This window comes from Crotalus tigris, unplaced genomic scaffold, assembly GCF_016545835.1.
Source record: "Crotalus tigris isolate CLP2741 ecotype Arizona unplaced genomic scaffold, ASM1654583v1 scf7180000018173.423308, whole genome shotgun sequence".
In the NCBI taxonomy this organism is placed as follows: Eukaryota; Metazoa; Chordata; class Lepidosauria; order Squamata; family Viperidae; genus Crotalus; species Crotalus tigris.
The window spans coordinates 353,687-377,141 of record NW_024096865.1 but is presented as its reverse complement, the minus strand read 5'-3'; the positions used below and the strand labels follow the sequence as shown (position 1 = coordinate 377,141).

At 46.0% G+C, this 23,455-nt stretch overlaps 1 protein-coding gene and 1 long non-coding RNA gene across 2 annotated transcripts in view; one reads left to right on the top strand and one right to left on the bottom strand.

The window, feature by feature from the left end:
• LOC120310415 overlaps positions 1-6,025 on the top strand; it is an 11,398-nt gene extending 5,373 nt beyond the window's left edge. Inside the window, exons 2-3 of the long non-coding RNA XR_005557344.1 lie at positions 3,130-3,359; positions 5,210-6,025. This is a non-coding gene — a long non-coding RNA (uncharacterized LOC120310415). The remainder of the gene's footprint in view (positions 1-3,129; positions 3,360-5,209) is intronic.
• Positions 1,308-23,455, bottom strand: LOC120310414 (motor neuron and pancreas homeobox protein 1-like). Its single transcript, XM_039348796.1, has 3 exons — positions 22,803-23,455; positions 3,962-4,122; positions 1,308-1,871 (listed from the first exon to the last, which is right to left on the bottom strand). The coding sequence occupies exons 1-3, from the start codon at positions 23,251-23,253 to the stop codon at positions 1,557-1,559; spliced, it is 927 nt and encodes a 308-aa protein (XP_039204730.1). The 5' UTR covers positions 23,254-23,455; the 3' UTR covers positions 1,308-1,556.

Here is a 23,455-nt window from a genome sequence, read left to right as displayed (position 1 = left end):
AGGGTTTACTGTACTTGACTCATTATTTGCAACGTATTGTGTATCACCTTGAGAATTCTTTTTCTGAAAGTAACATTACTGCTCTTTTCATATAATGTAGAAATTAAATGGAGCAAAGCTTTGTATATGCTACTTTGTGAGTGCGCCTTTTTAAAAAAATCTTGCTCAACTCACCATGATACATGATTGATGGGCACTCAGAGGAATGCTTCATAACATGGGGATCTAAAAAGAGGAAGGATTCCAGGCCTTTATATATAAATAAACCTTTTTAAAAATACGTATCCATTGGATAACTTGTCTGGATGCTTAGGAACTGAGTATACAGATTAATAAAGGCTTGATTAATAACTTGGATGGATAATTCCTGACTGGACATATTGGCAAGCGTTCAGCCAAATGGTTGACTATCTATAGAGGTTTCTACTGTGGAACAGGAGACCCCACCTGAAGAATGCCTATAATTTGGGAGCATAATAAACATTGTGGTTACTATAAATTGTGGCCGAGCCTAAATAAACTTTATTATTGATCATCGCACAGTCAGCCAAATATTCAAACTAGATTTGACATTTTTGTCTATGTATCGAGTCCTTACCAAGGAGCTGGGATAGGCAGATGTGGATGGTATTTGATGGTATTACAGATATTATTGCAGGATGGAAGCTGTTCCTAGTAAGACCACCTTTTGCAATTGACTGATGGCGAATTTGTCAATGCCAATGGTGTCCAAGTGGTGCTCCAGTTGTTTTGGGATTGCACCCAAGGAGCCCATTACTATTGGTATATTATTATTATTATTATTATTATTATTATTATTATTATTATTATTATTATTATTATTATTATTATTATTATTATACTGTGCAGTTGGATCTTATACATTTCTTCCTGGAAGCAAATCCAGCTGATTTTCTTGAGGATTGTTCCCAAGTAAAAGTGCATAGCATGTATGCAGGACTTTGTTATATTCATTTTGATTTATATATCTTTTTTTGCTGGCAAAACAATTACATGAATTGTATTCACTAATTCACATCAAAAATGTCTGTAGACAGAATTCTTACTAGGGTTATTATTGCCCCAGACTTCATTCTCTTTTTCTGAACCTTTTCTGAGCACTGTGTGGTCGATGGCCCCTGAGTACTTAATGTATTCAGTCCTTCTTTCTCCGATCAGCTTCCTGTCATCTTGGTCTCCAAGTGTTCTGTTTCTCTTTTCTGCAGTTAGTAGAAGCTACCAAGTAAGTAAAGGGAGACTTTTGTCTTGTCTTTGTTGAAGTCATCATCTTTATAGCCGGACAAGGGGAACACCCAGGCGAGGAGTGCCTCTAATCCCCCACCCCCCACCCCCAATACACTTACAGAACAATTACACGTTAAATATCTTCCAAACACACATAAATTAAGCAGCACAGTTTTACCAGGGCACTAGCCCAGGTAGAGTCCTTCTTTTCTAAAAGTCTATGAGCAGGAGCACCAAACTAATTATGATGGTCTAGAGCCAGTTCCTGGAAGCTCCTCACTGTCTTTCTTTTGAGGCTCAACAACATCTGCTCATAGCAGCACATTTCTCTCCCTGTGAGTGGTGTTCTGCACTTCCTCGTCTTCTGAGCCCGAGGGATCTGAGCTGAAGCTGAAAGTGTCGGCATCATGGTGCAGGAATTGCACACTGGCCCTGTGTTTCTTATATTCATCACCACCGCTCTCTTCTTCTTCCTCCTCCTCCTCCCCTCGCACCTCTCCAGGGAGCAGTTTCTCTGGGGCCTTGCTTGCCACTCTCTGCTTCTCCGCCTCAGCCTGGGTTACCTGCTCCTTGGCCTTACGACTTCGCTTCCACTTCATCCTGCGGTTCTGAAACCAGATTTTCACCTGAAAGAAATGAACAGGCAAAGGCTGACTACGTGTCAATGACCCTTCAGCACTCTCCCAGCTTCTATATCACGGGTCGGCAACCTGCGGCTCCAGAGCTGCATGTGGCTCTTTGAGCCTCCTCCGCCATTTGCAGAGACAGAGATAGAGAGGCACTTGCGCTTCCCTTCTCTCTCTCTCTCTCTCTCTCTCTCTCTGTGTGTGTGTGTGTGTGTGTGTGTGTGTGTGTGTGTGTGCGTGTGTGTGTGTGTAAAAAAGAGAGTGGCTTTATGCAGTTCTCAGACGAACTGACAAGCTTATTGGGCAGGGCGCTTGCCTTGGCTGCGTCTCTGCAGGAAGCAGGAAGGGCAGGAGAGAGCCAGCCCAATAAGATTGTGTCAGCTTGTTGGAGAACAGCCTGAAGCCAGCTTGCCAGGTGAGCAGAAGATTGGAGAGAGGGAGAGAGGGGGGAGAGAAAGAGGGAGAGGGAGAGGGAGAGGAAAGAGAGAGGAGGGAGAGAGAAGGAGAGGGGAAGAGAGCGAGAGAGGGAGAGAGAAAAAGAGGGAGAGAGAGAAAGAGGGGGAGGAAAGAGGGAGAGAGAAAGAGGGAGAGAGGGAGAGAAAGAGGGAGAGAGAGAAAGAGAGAAGGAAAAAAAGAGGGAGAGGAAAGAGTGAGAGAGGAAAGAGAGAAAGAGAGGGGGAGAGGAGAGAGAGAGAGAGAGAGAGAGAGAGAACTCATGCATAGCAGCCTCTATTTCTTTTTAATTAAACTCTTCAGTCAAGCTCCCTACCCCTTGCGTGCACGCACATGCGCGCACAGGTTTTGCAGCTTCCAGTGTTTTCTCTGGGAAATGGGTCCAAGTGGCTCTTTGAGTATTTAAGGTTGCAGACTCCTGTTCTATACTATCCTTGTGAAGCACAGTTCAAGGGTGGAAAACTGCCCTCATTGCACTTTAACTGCCAATGGTTTTTAAAAACCCTCAGTTTTGGTCCAGCGCCTTAACCACTCTCTTGCGGAGGCTAATGGATAAAAAGTACTTATTTTCATTGCTTGTAAAACAGCTACTTTGGGTCAGTTTCTGCAGCCCATAAAAATCTCTCCGCAAGACTGCCTTGCAGTTTCATCAAAGAATGTAGAAAGTTTCAAAACGGTTTGTTTGTTAAATGTACACACTACCCAACTTCCAGAGAAGAAAATACATCTCTTTTTTTAGTGAGACAATGTGCATTTCTGAATTGTTTTAATTAATTGCTGTACCATTTATCTATGTATGATGCAGATCCCTTTTATGAAGGCGAACGAAAAAAACCGAATGAATGAGCTATCTACTTTCTGAGGATAGGAAACAATTCTGACATTGCTTACAAAATGTAGAGGACTAGCTCATCTACTTATTGCTAGGAGGCAAGAATGGACAGCTGCACACTGCAAACTTGATGAGACCTACTGGACCTCTAGATCTCTCTTACCTACCAGGCTGTGCCATCTTCATACTATTCATGATGAACGGTGGGAAATGCACATGCTGCTTATATGATTCTGCATGAAATAGATGAGGGCTATGGAATACAAGCTGGGGGAGGGTATCAGTAATTATGTATATGCTATATTTTATTATATGCCAGTGTTTTCATTCTGTTATTTCCAGATATCTGTTATTTCCAAATATATTGGTGGTAGAATCCCAGAGGCAAAAGTTCATTTTGACCCGTTACCTCTCAGTGGTATTATTGTTCCACAAGGTTTTGGGTTCCATTTTTTTTTTTTAAATTCCTCCCATGACTATCAGCAGATGGCAGCACCAGCAGACCTTGGCTCAGTTCTGATCAGAGATATCATCAGGAAATCCCAAGGCTGCAAATAGAATGGGAAGATTTAAAAAGAAAAGAAAAGCCCGACCAAAAAGAAACCATTTTCACATTGTTACCGAGAAAGCCACCTGGAGGTGTCCGTGAAATCACCAGGGTTTGCTCTTGACTCAAGGGAGTCTTTGCAAATGATGAAAGGCATAAGGTGAAACGTGTATATTTTATGTGTTATGTCCCTGCTGCTAACTCCCTTGACAACATGGGCAAGATGTTGAGATTACATTTCTCTTTCCTGGGTGATACCTGTGTCTCCGTTAGCATCAGTGATGTGGCCACTTCAAAACGTTTGGGCCGTGAAAGATACTTGTTGATCTTGAACTGGTTCTCCAGCTCAAGAAGCTGCTGACTGGTAAAAGCGGTTCGAGGTCTACGGCATTTGCCCATCAGGTTGGTTGGTGGGGAAGCTGAAAAGAGAAAGGAAAATCAGGATGTGTTGAAAGCATCCAAGAAGCGCTCGCCAAAGGCGACCTTTTTTTAAACACTTCTCCACTGTTGCAAGACTCTATACCAGTGATGGCGAACCTTTTAGAGACCGAGTGCCCAAACTGCAACCCAAAACCCACGTATTTATTGCTGGGTGTCAGGTGGGCATGACCCACTGGGTGGGTGTGGCTATAGTGGTCATGGCAGACTGGATGGGGGTGGCCAAGGTGGGGGTGGTCACCTCGATGTTGCTCATGGGGAGGGACGCCTGTGAGGTCTGGGAAACGGGGAAGATCCAGGGGGTCTCTGACAGGTGGGGCAGTGGGCAGGAGGTTTGTCCTGCGGGGTGAGGCAAGATGAGGTGGGGGGCGGTGCCATTGTCACAGGGCAAGGCAAGGCAGGGGCCCAGGTGGCTGCTGCCTGACACCATCGGCCCCCGCACCCAGAGGCCAGCAAGCGCATGGGGGATGACAGTGTCCGTCAGCAGCCACAGCCTGTCGGCCCCTCAACCGGCGCACTCTGGGGCTCCGCAGTCCACCACCAGCAGTTCAGAGAAGCCGCCTCTGAGCTGGATGGCCAGCTGACAGCTGAGGAGGCGATGCATTGGTCGTGCTGGGAAAAGGAGAGCTTGTGAGGCCAGGAAGGACAGGACGGGGAGGGAGAGAAACCAGCCATGTTGGGATGTACCTGGCCACATGGGACCTCGGCGAGTTAGCAGATGGCTGGTTGAAGAGGGACGGTTGCCATCTCTGGGGCATGGCACGCACGCGTGTCCACAGAGAGGGCTCTGAGTGCCGCCTCTGTTCGCCACCACTGCTCTATACCCTGTATCATTGCTTAGGTTTCTATGATGCACTATTTGCAGGAGACATCAATACATTCAGAAGCTGATATGTTTTTATTTATTTCATGGTTAACTATTATTATTACTAAATTAGTATTATTATTACCATCAAGGATCTGTATGCTGTCCTTTGCTCACTTTAACAATATAAAACTTACACTGTTTATATATGTTAATATAGAATGCATTATTACTATAAATCAAAATATGTCTCTTTGCTCTAGGCCACAGGTGTCAAACTCGATTGTGTCACGTGACTTTCATATTGCCATGTTTTTTGCCTTTGCGGAGCCAGGGTGGGCATGACCTGCGTGTGACACATCCGGCCTGCGGGCAGCCAGCTTGACACCCCTGCATAGAAGAAGCTGACTTCTCAATATTTCACTTTCTTTCTAGTGATAGAGAAGGATATTTCTGATGTTTTCCTCACAACAGTAAACCAAATATACTATCTTCAGCTGGTATTTATACATAAAAAACCACCACATTGCTGTTGGTGCTATTATTATTTCATATTTAGATAATGCTGTTGCCATATTTAAAAGCATTTGTATGCTAGCTAACATTGGTTATAAAAGGCCAACTGGGTATTAACAAGCCAATACACACAACCAGTTGCTAGTTTAGTAACTGTTAGTTTAAATAACTGCAATATTTAACAGATGAACATGCAGTTGGGATTTCTTTTTTCTGCTCTTTACTTTTTTTTGCTCCTGTGTCTTTAACCGAAATCTGCCATGCAAACATTAAGCAGCTAATTATCTCTCCACAACTATATTTGCCTCAGGAAAAGCTTCACTTATTGGTGTTATTTCTAAAACTAGTCTTTTAGAACTAGTATATAATTCCCTTTGGGATTTCTTTCATTTTTCTTCAATTGCTGTTTGCTGCTTCACTGGCATTTTCTTCAGCATGAGAGTTGGAAAGTTGAACTTTATCCAGCCTTGAAAGACTTCTTATCTCTCAGCTAATTACCTTATAGAGTTGATATGCTACAGTAATCAAATAAAGGCAGCCTCAAAATAATTTATTTTTATTTCTGTTATGATTTACTGTATATCCTGCCTTTGGCAAATAAGGCAAAGCTCCCTAAAGGAAAAGTGGCATACAAAGATAATATATATACTGTATATAAATACATTTGCTTCCTGACAATAGGAGTTTTAGATAAAAATTATGTATCCTAATGTTCCATATCTTAATGTTTGAATACTACATTGGGCCTGAAATATGTCAGATGTCCCCTTCATGCATCAGAAGCTCTCACTTTTTTTCACAGTCACATTTTTAGCCCAGGTTTTACTTCTATAAATGTTATCATGTCACTTTAACATAAACAGTCTAATTTTATTGACTGATGGTATCACATAATTAGTTTAGAATGAGAACAGGAAACATTGCATATCTTTTGAATGGGCAGGTTTTCATACCTGTCAGTCTCTCTCTCTCTCTCTCCCTCCCTCCCTCCCTCCCTCTCTTTCTCTCTCTCTCTCTCTCACACACATACACACACACACACACACACATACACACACACAGAGGGAGGGAGGGAGGGAGGGAGGGAGGGAGGGAGGGAGGGAAGGAGAGAGAAAGAGAGAGAGAGAGAGAGAGACTCACACATAGATGGTGCTTTTTGTAGGGCGTAAAAATCTTCTCAAACTGATTTCCACAAAACTGACTCTTCCTTTCACTTACCTCCCTGGTAACTTACATACAATAAAACATGAATATCTATGGTAGCGTTTCCTTCCTACCAGTGGCATTTTATTAAGGTTGTCAGGCTTGGCAGACTGTATGAAGAGATACAAGCTTGACTCTTTGAGCCTGCTTCTTTTCCTTCAAAATAATGATTTTATGACCCCGCTGATATTAACCTGTGTGATAAGCTATCAGCCCTTGCTTTAGAAATTGCAATCAATTCCGTTGGTGAAATTAAACCACCTTTATTAGCATAAGGTGTATTTAATTACCTCCAGCTGTTCCCGGGAGTGATAAAGGCAGCCTGCCTCCACACTGGCTTAGGAGTACCTGGCTGGCTAATAAGCTGTTATCAGAGCATGTTGCTGAATGGGGAGGAGGAACAAAAGAAGCTTTGAGGGAAGGCTGCAGCTTGCCCCCACAGAGGCAGAACAGGAAGGGTGTGCTTGATTCTCCCACTATTGCCCATTTTATGGGCTGCCTCCTGGATTAGCTTTTACAGCCCTTGACTAAATAGAGAACAGACACTGGGAGGTGAAAGTGGGCTGGAAGAGATAGGTACAGAGAATCAGAGAAACATGATGAGAGTTCTCAACAAACACACAACCCGCTTTGATCACTGATTGTGTTTAATGGGTCTGGAAAAGTAAACCAACAAACATCTCAAAAGGGTCCCATGCCGCAGGAGAAGCAGGCAGATGCCGCAAGACTCCCCCCCCCCCCCAGTCCCAAACTTCATTCTCATGGAATTTGGAGTTGCCTCTGAAGCTTCAGAAATCGGCATCCTGTGTTTGGAGGTAGAAAATACTCTCAACAATTGTGAGCTGAACTGTAAGAGATGCTTTGTGGTGATCCTTCAGTGGCTTTCAACTCTTCGTGATCCAATGGACATTTTAAAAAAAAAAGACATACCCCAATCGCCCTCCAAATAATCCATGGAAATTCTAAAAATCCCCTGGCTGGGTGCATGAGATGGCCCTGTTCACTTTTCATCATTGCCCACCCAAGATAGACCTCAGGGTCCCAAAAGAGAAAGCCTGGCCCTTAGCTGTCCAAAGCATTTCTCCCAGGAAACCACTGACTGTTTTGATTATTGCCTTAAAGATGATAGTGCCTAAATGTGATAGTTTCAATAACTGCTAGCACCTGACAAACCTTGTCTGCACCCCAGAATTAAACAGGGCCCAGATATAATGGAAATCCTAGAGGTGAGGCTAGACTGAAAAACTGGGGGAAAATATCCTGTCAGAAAACAAGTATACATGAATTACAAGAAAATGACACAGAATTCATTTTTGCTGAACCTGAGGGCACCTTTACCTTTAGATTATATTATTACCTCCTTTTGCATTGAAAATGAAGTAATCCTCTGTAGGCTCTAACACAGTGTTTCTCAACCTTGACAATTTTAAGGCATGTGGACTTCAACTCCCATAATTCCACAGCCAGCAATGCTGGCTGTGGAATTCTGGGAGTTGAAGTCCTCATGCCTTAAAATTGTCAAGGTTGAGAAACACTGCTCTAACATCTAGAACAGGGGTAGGCAAACTTGGCTCTTTCTATGACTCGTGGACTTCAACTCCCAGAATTCCTGAGCCAGCATGGCTGGCTCAGGAATTCTGGGAGTTGAAGTCTGCGAGCTATAAAAGTGCCAAGGTAGCCTACTCCTGATCTAGAAGAAACAGACAAAGAATTTCCTGTAGCCTTTAGTTATCTTAGCTGCCTTGAATGTCAAAATCCTAACTTTATCTTATGGAATATTGAGGTTTTTGCTGTTCTGGCTCCTGCAGCAGGAAGACAAGAAGGAAGGTAGATATAGAAACAGACCAAAGCAGATATTCAGATAAAATTTTGAAGGAATTTGCAGATGATATAAAAACGGAGGAACGGTTTTTGATGACAGTGGAAAAATTAAATAGTCTTGAATTTAACAGAAAGAAATTTAATAGAGACAATGCAAAGTTCTATAGTTAGGAAAAATAATCAAGTGCACAGGCCTAGTATGGGACACCCCTGACTTTGGGGAAAAAAACACTGGAATGGTACTTGATGGTATATCTGTTAAAAGATAAATGCAATTTTGGATGGCACCAACAGAAGCATTGCTTTCAAATGAGAGGAAATCACTAATCCACTTGATTCTGCATTGTAGGAGCCCCACCTTGAGTATTAGATTCCATCCTGGGTGTTGCATTTTAAGAAGAATTTGTAGAAATGCAACAGATACAAAGAACAAGAGAATGATCAAAGGATCTGGATCAAAATTGTGGTCACTGCAATACAAAAAAAAAGACACTTGAGTCCCAATCTAAATGCTGTGACTTACTCCTTGGTCCTTAGTCTAAGTCTTGAGACTAAAGGAGCTAGATTTGTTTACCCTTCAGAAAAGAATGGGTAGATGACACAACTCTTCAGTATATGAACAAATGTCACACAGAAAGTCAATACCAAACTCTCTTATTCTAAAGTGCAGGAAACAGAATAATTGATTTAAGTTACAGGAGAGAAAATTTCCCTTGAATATTAGAAGAAAAACACCTTTCCTAATAATAAAAGCAGTTGACAGTAGAACCAATTATCCAGAGTGATAGGATCATTTTCTTTGCATGTATACAAATTAAAGCTGTCTGGGATGCTTTAATTTGGCTCCTTGCATTGAGCAAGGAGCTGGACTCCATAACATCAATGGTTCCAACCAATTCTATAACGGTATGAATTGTGAAGTCATTTTATGGAAGTCTTGCTGGAGCAACAGGTTGAAGCAAGGTGGTGGACCTTTTCACAATTAGCCATGCTGCCTATGGCTCAGGATAGTTGATATTCAGCAACATTTTGAGGGTCATGGATGCTTTCCTTCTGCCCTAGTTGATAGAAATGGTGCACTGTGCATTTCTTTAACAACACAATATTTCACTAAATGAAAATTTAAAAACAAATCTTTAATCAAGTCCAAATTTCTTAGGAGCAGCAGATGGTTTTGTACAAAAGCTACTGATTTCAGGGAAAACCATAAAAAATATTTTAGACAAATTTTAGATAAAATTAATCCTGTGTGCACTGTGTGTATAGCTAAGCTAAAAATAAAAAAAAGCTATGTTCCTATTTGACAGCACAATAAGGGTCAACTTATGCAATTAGTATAGCAGGTCATTGTTGCTGGACCTGTACAAAGGCAGTTGTTAGGAAAAAAATCCAATATTCTATTAGTCTCTCAAAGATACAGATTGAAATGTGGGCTGAGCTTATGCTACATAAAGACAGATAAAATGCATGTATATTTATTCCCAGAATAAATATATGTAAAGCAGAAAATGCATGCACAATACACATACTCCAGAATTAAAAAAAAATCAAAAATGTTAACAGTGCAATTTTATTTATTAATTAGATGTTACCCGCTTTTATTAGTAGCTCAAGCTGGCAAAGACATCTGATACCCCTTCCTCCTTTTTCTCCACAACAACTTTGTGAAGTGGGCTGGGCTGGCCCAAGGTCACACAGCTGCTTTCAGACCTAAGCCAGGACTATAATTCACAGTCTCCTGGTTTCTAGCCCAGCACCTTAACCATGACCTGTGCCTATTCAAGTACCATTTAGATGAGTGGGCTTCCTTTCCCAATCTGTATATAGAATGCAGCCTATTTGGACTGCAGTATAATAGGTTATGCAGTTTGCAATATCTTCTAAATTTAGCTACAACAACAATAAATAAGTGTTGATGTTAGAAAGAAACCAAGGACGGGAGTAAGGCAATATAACATTAAGCTTCTCTGGCTAAGGTGACTAAAGTTAAAGTGAATATTCATAAATACTCAAAACCCACAGTATAAATGGCGGCATGGACTCTGATCATGAAATTGATACCTCAAAATGTGAATGCGTTTAACTTATTTATATCCCACATGAAAACTCATAAGCTGCTAACTGCTGGATGCTAGCATAGAATGCTAACAGATACTACCAAATACTAAATATAATTGCATATTAAGTATAAAAACAATCAAATATGAAAAACATGGATTGGCATGTCCAAAATACCGTGATACAAATATATGTACCACGGTATTTTGGACATGCCAATCCATGTTTTTCATATTTGATTGTTTTTATACTTAATATGCAATTATATTTAGTATTTGGTAGCATTTAGAACTGTTATAAAATATAAAATACAGCTAGTAAATGAGACTTACATTCAGCACTATTTCCAGAGTGCAGTTGAGAACACAAAGGGCAACTAAAAACCAAGGATTAGTAATTTTTTAATATCCATTTTCCTAAATAAATATTTTCAGCACTGATCCAACTCATCTTGGCACAATCCGTGCTATCAGAGTGGGCACTATCCAGGCACATTCATTCTTGAAAGAGAACACTGAAAATTAGTGAAATCTTTACATATTTTTTGTTTGCCTGTTAATATATACATTTCCACATTCAGGGAAATGTTGAATCCTTTTCAAGCAGCAAGATGGGCTATACATGGAATGAACTGATGACAAACTTTAACTCTGTTATTCCCCCAGTTTTAAAAAAAAAAGATTTACAATACTTTAATGTCCTATTTAACTAATGGGGTAAAATTATTAAACCGCTGTGTTTTATTCAATAAAACTGAGTTATGAATTATCATCCACATCCTTCAGGAGGATTGAAGGAAACATCTCCAGCTACTGAAATCTGGCTGGGCTGTCTTTTCTGGGGCCCTGTCATTCTGCCACCTGAGGAACTTTCTTCAGATCCCAATCCTGGGAAGAAGGCCTTTGCTTCTGGTCCCAGAGAAAACATCCGTGAGTTCATACATTTTCCTTCCTTCCTTTTCCCTCTTTTCTCCGTCTTCGTTTTCCTTCCTTCCTTCTTTTATTCCGTCCACTATACCAAGGCCTGCAAGCTTGAGGAGGTTCCTAAGAAACTGTGGCCACTATCATCCCAGCTGCCGACAAGCCCAAATGCTTAGTAGTTCATTTTTGGATAAATTACAATGGGTTTATCTCATTGGCTAAATTACAAGGGGATAAATTACAGGGGTGCCCTGAGAGAAAGTACTGGGGTTTCCTATGGGAGAGGAAGGGAGGGAATTAAATTCATGGAGCTCATTTGCGCCTTCAGGGGAGGAGCAAGGCATTTTTTCTGTTTCCATAGCCCCACCTCAGGAGGATTCTGAGAGCTATAATCCAACCCATTCAGGGGGAACGGATTCAACACATCTGAGCTGAAGTCAAGGAGAAACATATGCTCACATTTCCTAATTTGATAGGAAGAAATCCTGTAAATATGAGCTGCATCAAGTTTGGTTAGTCTGGTTTTTTATTATTATTATTATTATTCCTATCGCTGGATTCCCCAGACACAGTCTAAATAAAGGAATGATATAAAATTAAACAATGATACTTGCAACTGATAGAGAGATGCCTATATTTATTATTTGTAATGTACTGTACCCCTGCTTTCCAGATATTCACTTCTGGAGTCAATGTAAATGGGACAGCTGTGTAACTCAAAGGCAGAAATGTGAAGGATAGGAATAGGAGTTCAACGGGCTGGAGAAGGCTGGACCATAGCAGGAAATTAAAGATGAAAGCATTAAAGGACAAACAGACATGTTTTTTGAAAGGGGGGGGTTGTATTTTAAAAAACTGATTTTATTTTCTTTCTCTAAAATGATTGCTTATTGATTAAAACTGCACCCTTCCCTAACCAAACACTGGAATTCCACTGTTTTATTTCCTCGTATATCTAGATTAGTACTGCTTTATAAAACCCTAGTAAGATTACACCTGGAATACTGCAGCCAATTTTGGTCACCATATCACAAAAAAGATGTTGAGAGTGTGGAAAAAAATTCAGAAAAGAACAACTAAGATGATCAAAGGCCTGGAGACTAAAACATACAAAGAACAGCTGCAGGACTTGGGTTTGGCTAGTATAAAGAAAAGAAGAAATAGGGGAGACATGATAGCAGTATTCCAGTATTTGAAGGGCTGCCACTAAGAAGAGGGGGTCACATTATTCACCAAAGCACCAGAAGGCAGGACAAAAAACAATGGTTGAAAACTGACCAAAGACAGAAGCAACCTGGAATTAAGGAGAAACTTCCTGACAGTGAGGACAATTAACCAGTGGAACAGCTTGCCTCCAGAAATCATGGGTGCTCCATCGCTGGAGATTTTTAAGAAAAGTCTAGACAGTCACTTATCTGAGATGGTATAGGTCCTCCTGCTTGAGCAGGCGGCTGGACTGGAAGACCTCCAAGGTCCCTTCCAGCTCTATTCTATTCTAGATGGCATAGAAATGAGGAAGGGAGTTTAGATGGTTGTGCCGCACAAAAGAAAGCGAGAGAAAGAATAGCGATTGCCTGAGATCTCTCTCCTTGTTTGAAGAGAAGGACGAGGGGGGACATGATAGCCGTGTTGCAATATCTTAGGGGCTGCCACAAAGAAGAGGGAATCAAGCTATTCTCCAAAGCACCTGAAGACAGGACAAGCAGCTAGGGATGGAGACTAACTAAAGAGAGAAGCAACCTAGAATTAAGGAGAAATTTCCTGACACTTAAAACAATCAAACGACCAGCCTCCAGAAGCTGTGAGTGCTCCAACACTGGAAGTTTTTAAGAAAAGACTGGGCAGCCATTTGTCTGAAATGGTATAGGGCAAGGGTGGGCAACGTTGACTCTTTTATGACTCGTGGACTTCAACTCCCAGAATTCCTGAGCCAGCCATGCTGAGGGGAAGAGAGAGGTTTCCAAGCTGAGCCATGCTTGGAATGGTATGGGGTTTTCTGCCTGAGCAGGGGGTTGGACTAGATGACCTCCAAGGTCCCTTCCAACATCATCATCATCATCAATTATCATCATCTATTATTATTATTATTACTATTATTATTATTATTGATCATCGCACAGTCAGCCAGATGTTCAGACTGGATTTGGCATTTTGTCTACTTATCGAGTCCTTACCCAGGACCTGGGATAGGCAGATGTGGATGTTTGATGATATTACAGATATCGTTGCAGGATGGAAGCAGTTCCTAGATGATGATGATGATGATGATGAAGATTATTATTATTATTATTATTATTATTATTATTATTATTATTATTATTATTATTATTATTATTATTATTATTATTATTATTATTATGTCTCTCCTGCAGCATCATCTTCCTCCCTTGGGACCGCATCCTAGGAAAGCTTCTCCGATATGTTTGCACGCCTCTTTGCCTCACCCCGGGCGCGTCTTTTCCTGCCAGGACATTCCAGGATTACTTTCTTTGGGAGCGCCCTTCGAAGGGGAAGCTCCCGGGGGGAGTCTTTCATTTAATTACACCGACCTCTTTAAACCGACGATATAAACCAGAGCTCGGCCTGGAATCAGAACCATCTAAACCCAAACCTCGCGATTGCCCTGATGCTCTGGCTGTCTTTGAACATCAAACGGCACTTTCGGTCTACTCGGAGTCTATCTAGAGCCGGAGCGAGAGAGCAAATTCTACAAAACGGGAACTTCCTTTACTCAGCCGTCCGATGGGAGCCAGAAGCCAGCAGAAGGCAGGCAGGCAGGGAGGGTGCGGGCGTGTGCGCGTGCGCGTGCGCGCCCGCGGTGACATACAGAGACCTGCGCCGCCTGATCCCCCAGATTGCTAGCAACAGCCTCGCTCTTTTCATTCTTCTAGCGCAGGGGTAGGCAACCTTGGCTCTTTTATGACTCGTTGGACTTCAACTCCCAGAATTCCTGAGCCAGCATAGACCACGAGTCATAAAAGAGCCAAGGCTGCCTACCCCTGTTCTAGCGCGTTTATGTGATAACTGAAATTGCTGGGACGGGGAGTGAGGAGGAGAGCGGTCCCCGACAGATAGGAGATCGCGGCTCCGAAGTCACCAGAAGTCGAGCTTTCACCCGGAGAAAGCTTTACTTCGTATAGCCTCGCGGATTCGGCAGGCCTGGATGCGATTGCAGTGTCCCAAGTTAACTATTTATTTACTTACGCACTGATCGTTTTCGCAGTCCGCTCCAACCCCCGGACTCCAGTGAAGCAATGAATCCCTGCCTACTCAACTTTTAATGTAGAGGAGCCCCTTGCCCCAAAAGGTGCAAGCAAGCCGACCGTCCAACAAAACTATCCCCTCTTTCCTTTCCATAAAAGGCCATTCACTTGGGGGGGGGGAGGGAGAATGATCCTCTGTCTGGACCAGTGTTTCTCAACCTTGACAATTTTAAGGCATGTGGACTTCAACTCCCAGAATTCCACAGCCAGCATTGCTGGCTGTGGAATTCTGGGAGTTGAAGTCCACATGCCTTAAAATTGTCAAGGTTGAGAAACACTGACCTCTGGACTGATCTAGATTCTCAAAGCTGGGCTGCTAATACTGGGTTGTTGTTTTTTTAATCACAGTCTGGGTTTCTAGGTTGTTTTTAATTTTAAAATGTAAGATTCTCTATACATTACATTATATGTCTTAAGTAGAAATAATTTAGTTCCAAACTGAGTTATTGTATTTTTTTTGTGTGTAGAATCTGGGTTTATTTTATATATTTAATCGAGTTCATGCTCCAATAATTTTGGTTTAAAACTTATTGCGATTTTCGTTGTGGTCTGGGTTTTGTGTAGAATCTGGATTTCTTTCATCGTGAAATCTTGTGTTTGTGTGTGTTAAAGGAAAGCAAGCCGCTGGCAACCCTGTCTCCAAGCAGAAACCCTCGTCTGGAGTCTCAATGTGCTATTCTTCCTCGGTGCTCAGGGAAGCTTTGCTAGGCCATTCCTTCTCTGTTGGGCAAGAGCCACTCCCTTCCCGACGGCAGTGATTTCACACGCTCACTCTAAAAAGCCTACTTCAATGGCCACGCATCTGAACCCATTTTGTTTCCAGAGCCACGCGTGGAAAAACCAGCCGCTCGCAACGTTCTTCTGCAGAAACGGAGGCTGAGAACCAAGTGCCTTTTTCAGAACCTGGTCTAAGAGGGAACGAGCCCAACTCTTACACCTGCACGTGATGAGAAGGGGAACAAGGACACGATCCTAAAAGGAGAAGCAGAGACACAGGGCAGATGTTTTGTTACAAGGGGCGCGTGTGCCAGAGTTGGAGAGCGCACCCATTCGGAGCAGGGAGAGATCGGAAATTAAGATCTAGGCAAAGCATTCCAGAGAACAGAGAGGAGTGGTATCCTAATTGGGTAATCAGCTAATTTTCTCCCAGGACTCTCCCACCCGTCTGGCAGCTACTGAAACCAAGGTCAGCTACAGCTGGCGGGCTGTCTCTGCTTCCCCGTCTCCTTTGTCGCCTTCTGTCACGCCCTCGTTTCTTGAATGGCATTAGCCTAGTCAGCCCGCCCCCCAACACGGCCAGGCGCCCAGTTTCATTGAACCAGCTAACGAGGCGTGAGATGCAGTCTTGTCCCTGCGCGGTGGAGCGGAAACACTACAACGAATTTACACTGAGAACCATTTCCTCTCCGCGCTTATGGCATCGGGGGTGGAGGGTGGGGGGTGGGGGGCTGGACCAACCTGCAGCCTTTCTCCCACCATCCGCTTGTGCGCTTCCCTGCCTCCGACCCGGCTCTGACATCTCCCACTGCCCGATTCCACTCACGATCCAAGTGGTCCTTGGCAAATGGCTTGGAAAAGCCCCCGCGATGATTTCCGCCTTGCTGCCGATGTTAGTACCCCGCGTATGCACAAGCTCTTAACCGTTAGGCCTCGGGATCCGCGGTTATTGAACGAAAAGCTTTCCGAGCTTTATAAACCAGTGATTAGAAAATCTACCTATAAATATGACTGGTAGAAGTGACAATAGGCGGATCCATGAATATTTACCCCCTCCACTCACCAGGGCAATAAAAATGGTTTAATGGACGGACAGCCATGTTCACACACCGACAGGGCGAGTGAGCTTCTGAAGTTCACAGTGAATGTGTAGAGGGCTTCCACTGAAAAACGAGGTTTGATGTCAGGAAAACTCCACCGTTTCAGTTCGGCCTTACGACGTCGCAGCCCAAGAGATGAATACGGAATTGAAAACTGGCTGAATTAGGTGACCTCGCCGTGCTAGTTTTGGGGACCACGAGCTTCCACAAATAATAATTAAAAAAAAAAAGTTTATTGAACAAGCCTAATCACAAGATCCAGACTTCTAAACTGGGACAGCTATTCACGAGACATTAATCGGGAAATCTCTTCATTCGACTCCGAGTTTGGTTTGCAATTTGGACTCCTACTTGCTATCCACATCACCACATGAAATCAAATTCGGATTACCCGTTTCCTATTGTCTGAACCACACGACTCTGGGCAGTTGGAAAACTAGTTTGGAGATGGCTAAGCCGGCGCGTGATTTGCCTGGTTGTTTGGTTTTAAATCACCTTGTGATTTCGGCTTCTGTACTAACAAGGCGAAGCGTTTTTTAGGCACGGGAAGACGACAGCGCCTGCTGAAGAATCCTCTCCGTATTAAAGGAGAGAGAGAGAGAGGGAGGGAGGGAGAGGGAGAGAGAAGGAGGGAGGGAGGGAGAGAGAGAGAGAGAGAGAGAGAGAGAGAGAGAGAGAGGGAGAAAGAGAAAGAGAAAGAGAAAGAGGGAGGGAGGGAGAGAGAGAGAGAGAGCAAGGGAGGGGGAGGGAGGGAGGGAGGGAGAGAGAGAGAGAAGAGAGAGAGAGAGAAGGGAGAGCAAGGGAGGGAGGGAGGGACGGGGAGAGAGAGAGAGAGAGAGAAGGAGGGAGGGGGAGAGAGAGAGGGGAAAGAGAGGGAGGGAGGGAGAGAGAGAGAGAGCAAGGGAGGGAGGGAGGGAGAGAGAGAAAGAGGAAGGGAGAGCAAGGGAGGGAGGGAGGGAGGGACGGGGAGGGAGAGAGAGAGAGAGAAGGAGGGAGGGAGAGAGAGAGAGGGGGAGAAAGAGAAAGAGGGAGGGAGGGAGGGAGAGAGAGAGCAAGGGAGGGAGGGAGGGAGGGAGAGAGAGAGAGAGAGAGAGAGAGAGAGAGAGGAAGGGAGAGCAAGGGAGGGAGGGAGGGAGGGACGGGGGGAGGGAGAGAGAGAGAGAGAGAGACTAACCCCAAAGCAAACGCAATAGCCTTTTCCCGCGTCTTAATGTTTTTGCGCCACTTCAGGATAGCAAGGCCAGATAATATCACTGATTCCGGAGGCTGAGTGCAGAACGGCTCTTCCTCCGGACATTCCTGGTTCTCTATAAAAGCGCCCTATAAACTAACTCCCCTGCCCCCCCCTCCCCTTTTAAGTTTTAGCACTCTGGGACCCCGGAAAACGAATGGAGCTCTGGGGCTTCATTGGGAAAGAGGTGTTGATGGAATCGGAGAGGGCCTTTTCCCTGGAGAGCGCGGACCGATTCAGACGTTTGAAGAGCTCCCTGGAGGGTTGCGGCACAGGCTGCCCTCCAGCTCCCGGACTCCTGCCTGCATGTGGCGAGGAGAACCCTAAAGGAAATTCTCTGGGTCGCTCGAGAAAGAAGGGCGACCTTTCTGCCCATTCGTTGATTGGGTCGCGTTGCAGAAGGAGGAGAGTCCGCGCAGGGCTTCTCTGCCCACTTGCATCTCACGAAAGCGTGAGGCGTGTAGGGTAAAGATGACCGTTCGTCAGCGTTTGTCAGAAACTTTACAGAAACAAAAACACTCAAGACAGCCCATGTAAAGAAAGGGAGAAAGAACGACGCGGGCTCAGCTCAACGGTTAGCCCTAAATAGAAAGCCTAGCTCAGTTCCTGTATTACTCGCCCAAATTATTATATTTTAAAATTACAACGCGGGATAATTTTCCTTAACCTCCTCCTTTTCTGGCATGTTGGGCTACAACTTCTGTGAGTGAAGATGGTGGAGTTGTAGTCTAGATCGGAGACAGGGACTCCGAAGAGTCTGGCGGTGGGGTATGTTGGTGGCGGCAGAGCAAATGCAGTTCCTGAATTTAAAACAACTCTTGTTTCTTTTTACAGTAAATGGCAGAAAGTGCTCCTTTAAAAAAAAAAAGACTTTAGAATGGGCCATTGTGACCATTAAAAACGGGGTTCCTGGTGAACTGTTAAATTGATTAAATTGAAGTATCTGAGAATGAAAAGCATTTAATGCCTATTCTAGACAGGGGAATGTCGGAGGGGAAATGTTTTAGTTTTTAAAATAAACCTGTTCAATTTGGATTCACATAAAGAGACAGAGAGAGAAAGAGAAAGAGGACAGATGACACAATGGGTTCTTTAGCTACATTTTCGTGCTTGCAATCGCTTGCAGATTGGGCTTAGGGAGTATAAGGTTTGCTTAGGTTTCAGGTGCGATTCTCAGCAGGCTCCCTCCCAACCAATAGGCTGCATATAATGGGATTCTTTTACAGCAGTGCCTGTGGACAGCTAAGCAGCTACTAAAAGTGAGCAGGCTTGAAAACTTTCTAGTTCCACTTTTTGCCATTAGTGTGTTTGTGTGTGTGTGTTTGTCTATTTGTGTGTGTGTGTGTGTGTGTGTGAGAGAGAGAGAGAGAGAGAGAGAGAGAGGGAGAGAGAGAGAGAGAGAGAGAGAATCTGGATTTGTACAACAAATGCCATACCCTCATACACACACAGCATACACACCAGCACAGCACTCCAATCAGAAGAAATTGCTCCGGGTGACAGAATTGAAGGCAAAGCTCACTCCAGTCTTCTCACAGCAGTGTTATTTAGGAGAGATGGGGAGGAATGTTGCATACACTATAACTGAATAATTTAGACTCCGACACGATTGGCGGTCCATCTGCCACAAATTTCCCAAAGTTCTACCAATAAAGCAGCCACCCGCCCTAGAGAGCTCAGCAGTAGGGAAGGCTCCTATTTTCAGCAGGGGGAGAGGCAGCCTTGGTAAGTTTTGGCAAAGGGCAGCTTAATGTTGCCGTCCTTTCTAGAAGGAATCCAAATTTCCCCCTCTTTTCGTTTAGTTGCTCCAGCGCTACTTCCCCTCCCCACCCCCAACTAGTGCAAGGAAGATGCGCAGAAGCCTCCGAAAGGCACCTTGCCTGGGTTTGTGCCATGGCAGTCTTCCTGGGTGTTTCCAGACGACCCAAAGATCGAGACCTCCCTTCTCCTCAAACTGGTAACAAATTAATTGCACCACCCCCGCCCGCTTTGGCTCCAGCGCCGAGAGGCCTTGGGAGGATTAAAGTTCAAAACCTTTTACAACTTCCCCTGCCTCGGGGCCGGGTGATTGATGTGGGAAAAGCTGCCTTCGGGACAGCGGGGGAGCGAGGCGGTGTGTGTGTGTGTGTGTGTGTGTGTGTGTGTGTCTGTCTGGCTGGCTGGCTGGCTGGCTGGCTGGCTGGCTGGCTGGCTCTGCTGTCGCTCGGTTCCCCGGGTGGTTGACTAGGCGAGCTTCCAGTCAGGTCGTCTCGGTGGGCTCCCACGTCATGCTGAACTAGGATCATAACTAAATACGAAGTTGACTATCTTGGCTCGGTCCCTACATCACGACACAGCAGTCTTTTTATTCAACATGATTGACTAAGCCATGGCGGTGGGTTCACACTTGCTGCTAAGCTGTGCGGTTCTTCCAAGCGAGAGCAAAGTCTCGGGGCGATTTAACGGGACGCGGTTGAACCAGGCCCGGTAACTGTGCTGGAAACAAGCGAACGGAGTCTCCCAAAGTAGCCAAAGAGCTTTCCCCCCCTTTCCGATTCGAACTGCCTTCTCCTTTCTGCCGGATGAGGCGGGGTGTGGGTGGGTGAAGGAAGCTCTCTTCGGAGGCCGATCTCCCCACGAAACGGGGTGGGGGGGCTTAAACCTTCATTCCCTCCTGCCTTCGAAACAGGTCTGACTACTCGAGGCTCATCCTGGCCCAGCCTTCTTCAAGCTGGTGTAATAAGTTAGCCACACCGGTTGGGGATGAAGGGAGCTGTAGTCTAGGCTTCTGGAGATGGGGACTGCAGCCAAGAAATTAAAAGACGCTCCTGGGGAGGAAAGCTATGGCAAATCTAGACAGCATACTAAAAAGCAGAGACATCACCCTGCCAACAAAAGTGCGTATAGTCCAGGCCATGGGTTTCCCAGTTGCAATGTATGGCTGTGAAAGTTGGACCATAAGAAAGGCTGAGCGCCAAAGAATTGAGGCCTTTGAACTATGGTGCTGGAGAAGACTCCTGCGAGTCCCTTGGACTGCAAGGCATTCAAACCGGTCAGTCCTAGAAGAGATCAACCCCGACTGCTCTTTAGAAGGCCAGATCCTGAAGTTGAAACTCAAATACTTTGGCCACCTAATGAGAAGGAAGGACTCACTGGAGAAGAGCCTAATGCTGGGAAAGATTGAGGGCAATAGAAGAAGGGGACGACAGAGAATGAGGTGGCTGGATGGAGTCACTGAAGCTGTAGGTGTGAGCTTAAATGGACTGCAAAAGATGATAGAGGACAGGAAGGCCTGGAGGAACGTTGGACAGGACACGACTTCACTACTAACAACAATTATTTATCTAGGAACATTTACTGGTCCTATGTACCTATTGCACTGCCAGGATCTCACCTGTCTTTCCTTCCACATAACATTCTTAGAGCCAGGAAAGGAGAGCCCGCTCCATCCTTCCGCCCTTATGGTTAACATTCCAGGTGGGATGGCCTGGTTCTCACCAAACAATAGATGATGTAAAGTTATCCTTACGTCTGGGCTGGAAATGAGCGAATGGGAACTGACAGGTCATATTGCAGGCTGAGCTACAATCCTTCCTGGCAGCTTTGATTTCTATGGTTGGGGAATAGTAGAGCTGGAACTGCTTCTGGAGACCAATCGCTCATAAGCCCTGGCCTTTCCCAGCACCGGGGCGCGGAACTGGATCTTGGATGCCCACCCCAATTCACACCTCTCTCCAGGGAGAAAACCTAGAACTGACGTCGCTTACAAACTCTGCAGGAAGGGAGCCCCCTCCCGGCCAGCTCACCTGCAACCGAAGGGGTTATTTTTTTTCTGAAGGCGGCGCAGAAGTTTCTTCACATTAGCTCCGTTTGACACAGGAGGAGTTATTCTGTAGCCCAAAGAGCCCAGCGGTACCAGGGAGCTCAATGTGAGAGGTAATCCTAGGTTTGTGTGTTTAGATTTCCGAGTGCCATCAGTTAGGTCTCTCCCCCTTCAAAAGACAGCCTTTCCCACGAGGGAAAGCCTTACGCATCACAGACAAACGTGTCCGGAACCAAATACAGCGCGCGAACGACATCAGTAAACTCGACCCAACTTGGTGGCACTTCCAGATTTATGGGACTTACAGTTCGTGCGCAGGAGAGGGAAGAAGCTGCAGTTCGACTAGCTCAGTGTTTCTCAACCTTGACCATTTTAAGGCATGTGGACTTCAACTCCCAGAATTCCACAGCCAGCATTGCTGGCTGTGGAATTCTGGGAGTTGAAGTCCACATGCCTTAAAATGGTCAAGGTTGAGAAACACTAGCTGGAAGATCTTGACAGAAACATTTAGGGCTCCTCAGCGAGATGCTGAGAGAAACCAGGGGGTGGGGAGGGGTCAAAGAGACGGGTGGGTTAAGCAGTGCCTCCCGGCGAGCTTGTCGCGGATCCCTGGGCGATTAAATCCGTTTTTTTTTTTTTTCCCCGTGGAAAGCAAACCGAAGAGAAGCCGAGCACCTGTTCCTCCCGCCCCTTCGCCCCAACACACCCCCTTCAGCGGGAACACGCGGAGGCCTCTGAGGATTGCAAGATTGGGAGAATTCCTGCAAGCGGTTCGACGATTCGAACCTCGAAGCCTCCCGATTCTCCGCAGAAGCCGCCTCCCCTTCCTCTAATAAGGAGCGGGGGCCGAGACAACCGGACCGCGGACCACTGGCCTGGGGCGCTCAAGGCTGAGCCAAAGCTACTTCCCACCTGTTGGCCTTCGTTCCCCCTTCATTTGGCTCTGGAGCCGTCAGCCACCGCTGCCACCCTTTCCCCCCCCCCTCCCGGGCTCTCCTGGCCCTCTTGGCTCTGCAGGGATGGTTTTTTTTTTTTTAACCCGGGAGCAGAAACCCCGGGAGCAGCAACGCAACCGGGCTCTCGGCAACACAAGCCCGGGAAGGCGAGCGCTGCCCGGACCCAGGCTATAAGAAGGCGCTCCCTTTGGGAATCGTCGGCGTCAAACCCTCCCCGCCTTTGCGCCCTTTGGCTCCCTTCAGGACGGCCGCCCTGCCTGGGCTCTTACCGTGGAAATCCGGGAAGCGGGGCGCCATGATCCCGGCCCGAATCCAATGCTCCAGCGGGAAAGGACCGATTCCCGCGGCCGCCTTCAGAGGCTCGGCTCCCGGCTGCGACAGCGGGGGGAAGGCGGCGGGGTAGGCGAAGGCGGAGTGCTGGCCCGCCAGAGCCGGGATGGGGTAGAGCGGGGGCGGGTAGATGGCCGGCAAGCCGCCGAGTGCCGGCGGGGCCAGGTTCAGCAAGCCGGGCTTGGGGATGAAGGCGGCGGCGGCGGCGGCGGCGGCGGGCAGAGGGGCCAAGCCCGGCGGCGCGCAGGGAGAGGGCGTCTCGGTCCGCAGGCAGGCGCCGGGACTCCCGGCGGAGCTCTCCGGGGAGACGCTGGGCACCGGCCGCGCCGGGTCCTCGGCCAGCAGGGCGTCGATGCGGAAGTTCTGGGATTTCTCCATGGGTTTCTGCATCCCGGCTGCCCTGCTCCGCGCCCCCCGCAACGGCTCTCCCTGCCCGGCGCAAACGTCGCTGCTCCGGCCCCTTCCTCGCCACACCACACCTGCCCGATTGCCTGGGCGCGCCGCTGCCCCCCTCTTCTGCAGTCGCTGCTGCGGGGTGGCTCCTCCTTTCCCTCCCCTCCGCTCCGGGCTGTCAGGCGAAGCGACTCTTCGA

Excerpts from the sequence above, each read along its gene's own strand:
- LOC120310414 (XM_039348796.1), bottom strand. The coding sequence starts at position 23,253 with ATGCAGAAACCCATGGAGAAATCCCAGAACTTCCGCATCGACGCCCTG. Across the intron at positions 4,123-22,802 it reads CCGCTTCCCGGATTTCCACG|CTTCCCCACCAACCAACCTG; the intron begins GTAAGAGCCCAG and ends TTCTCTTTTCAG. Across the intron at positions 1,872-3,961 it reads TGATGCTAACGGAGACACAG|GTGAAAATCTGGTTTCAGAA; the intron begins GTATCACCCAGG and ends CATTTCTTTCAG.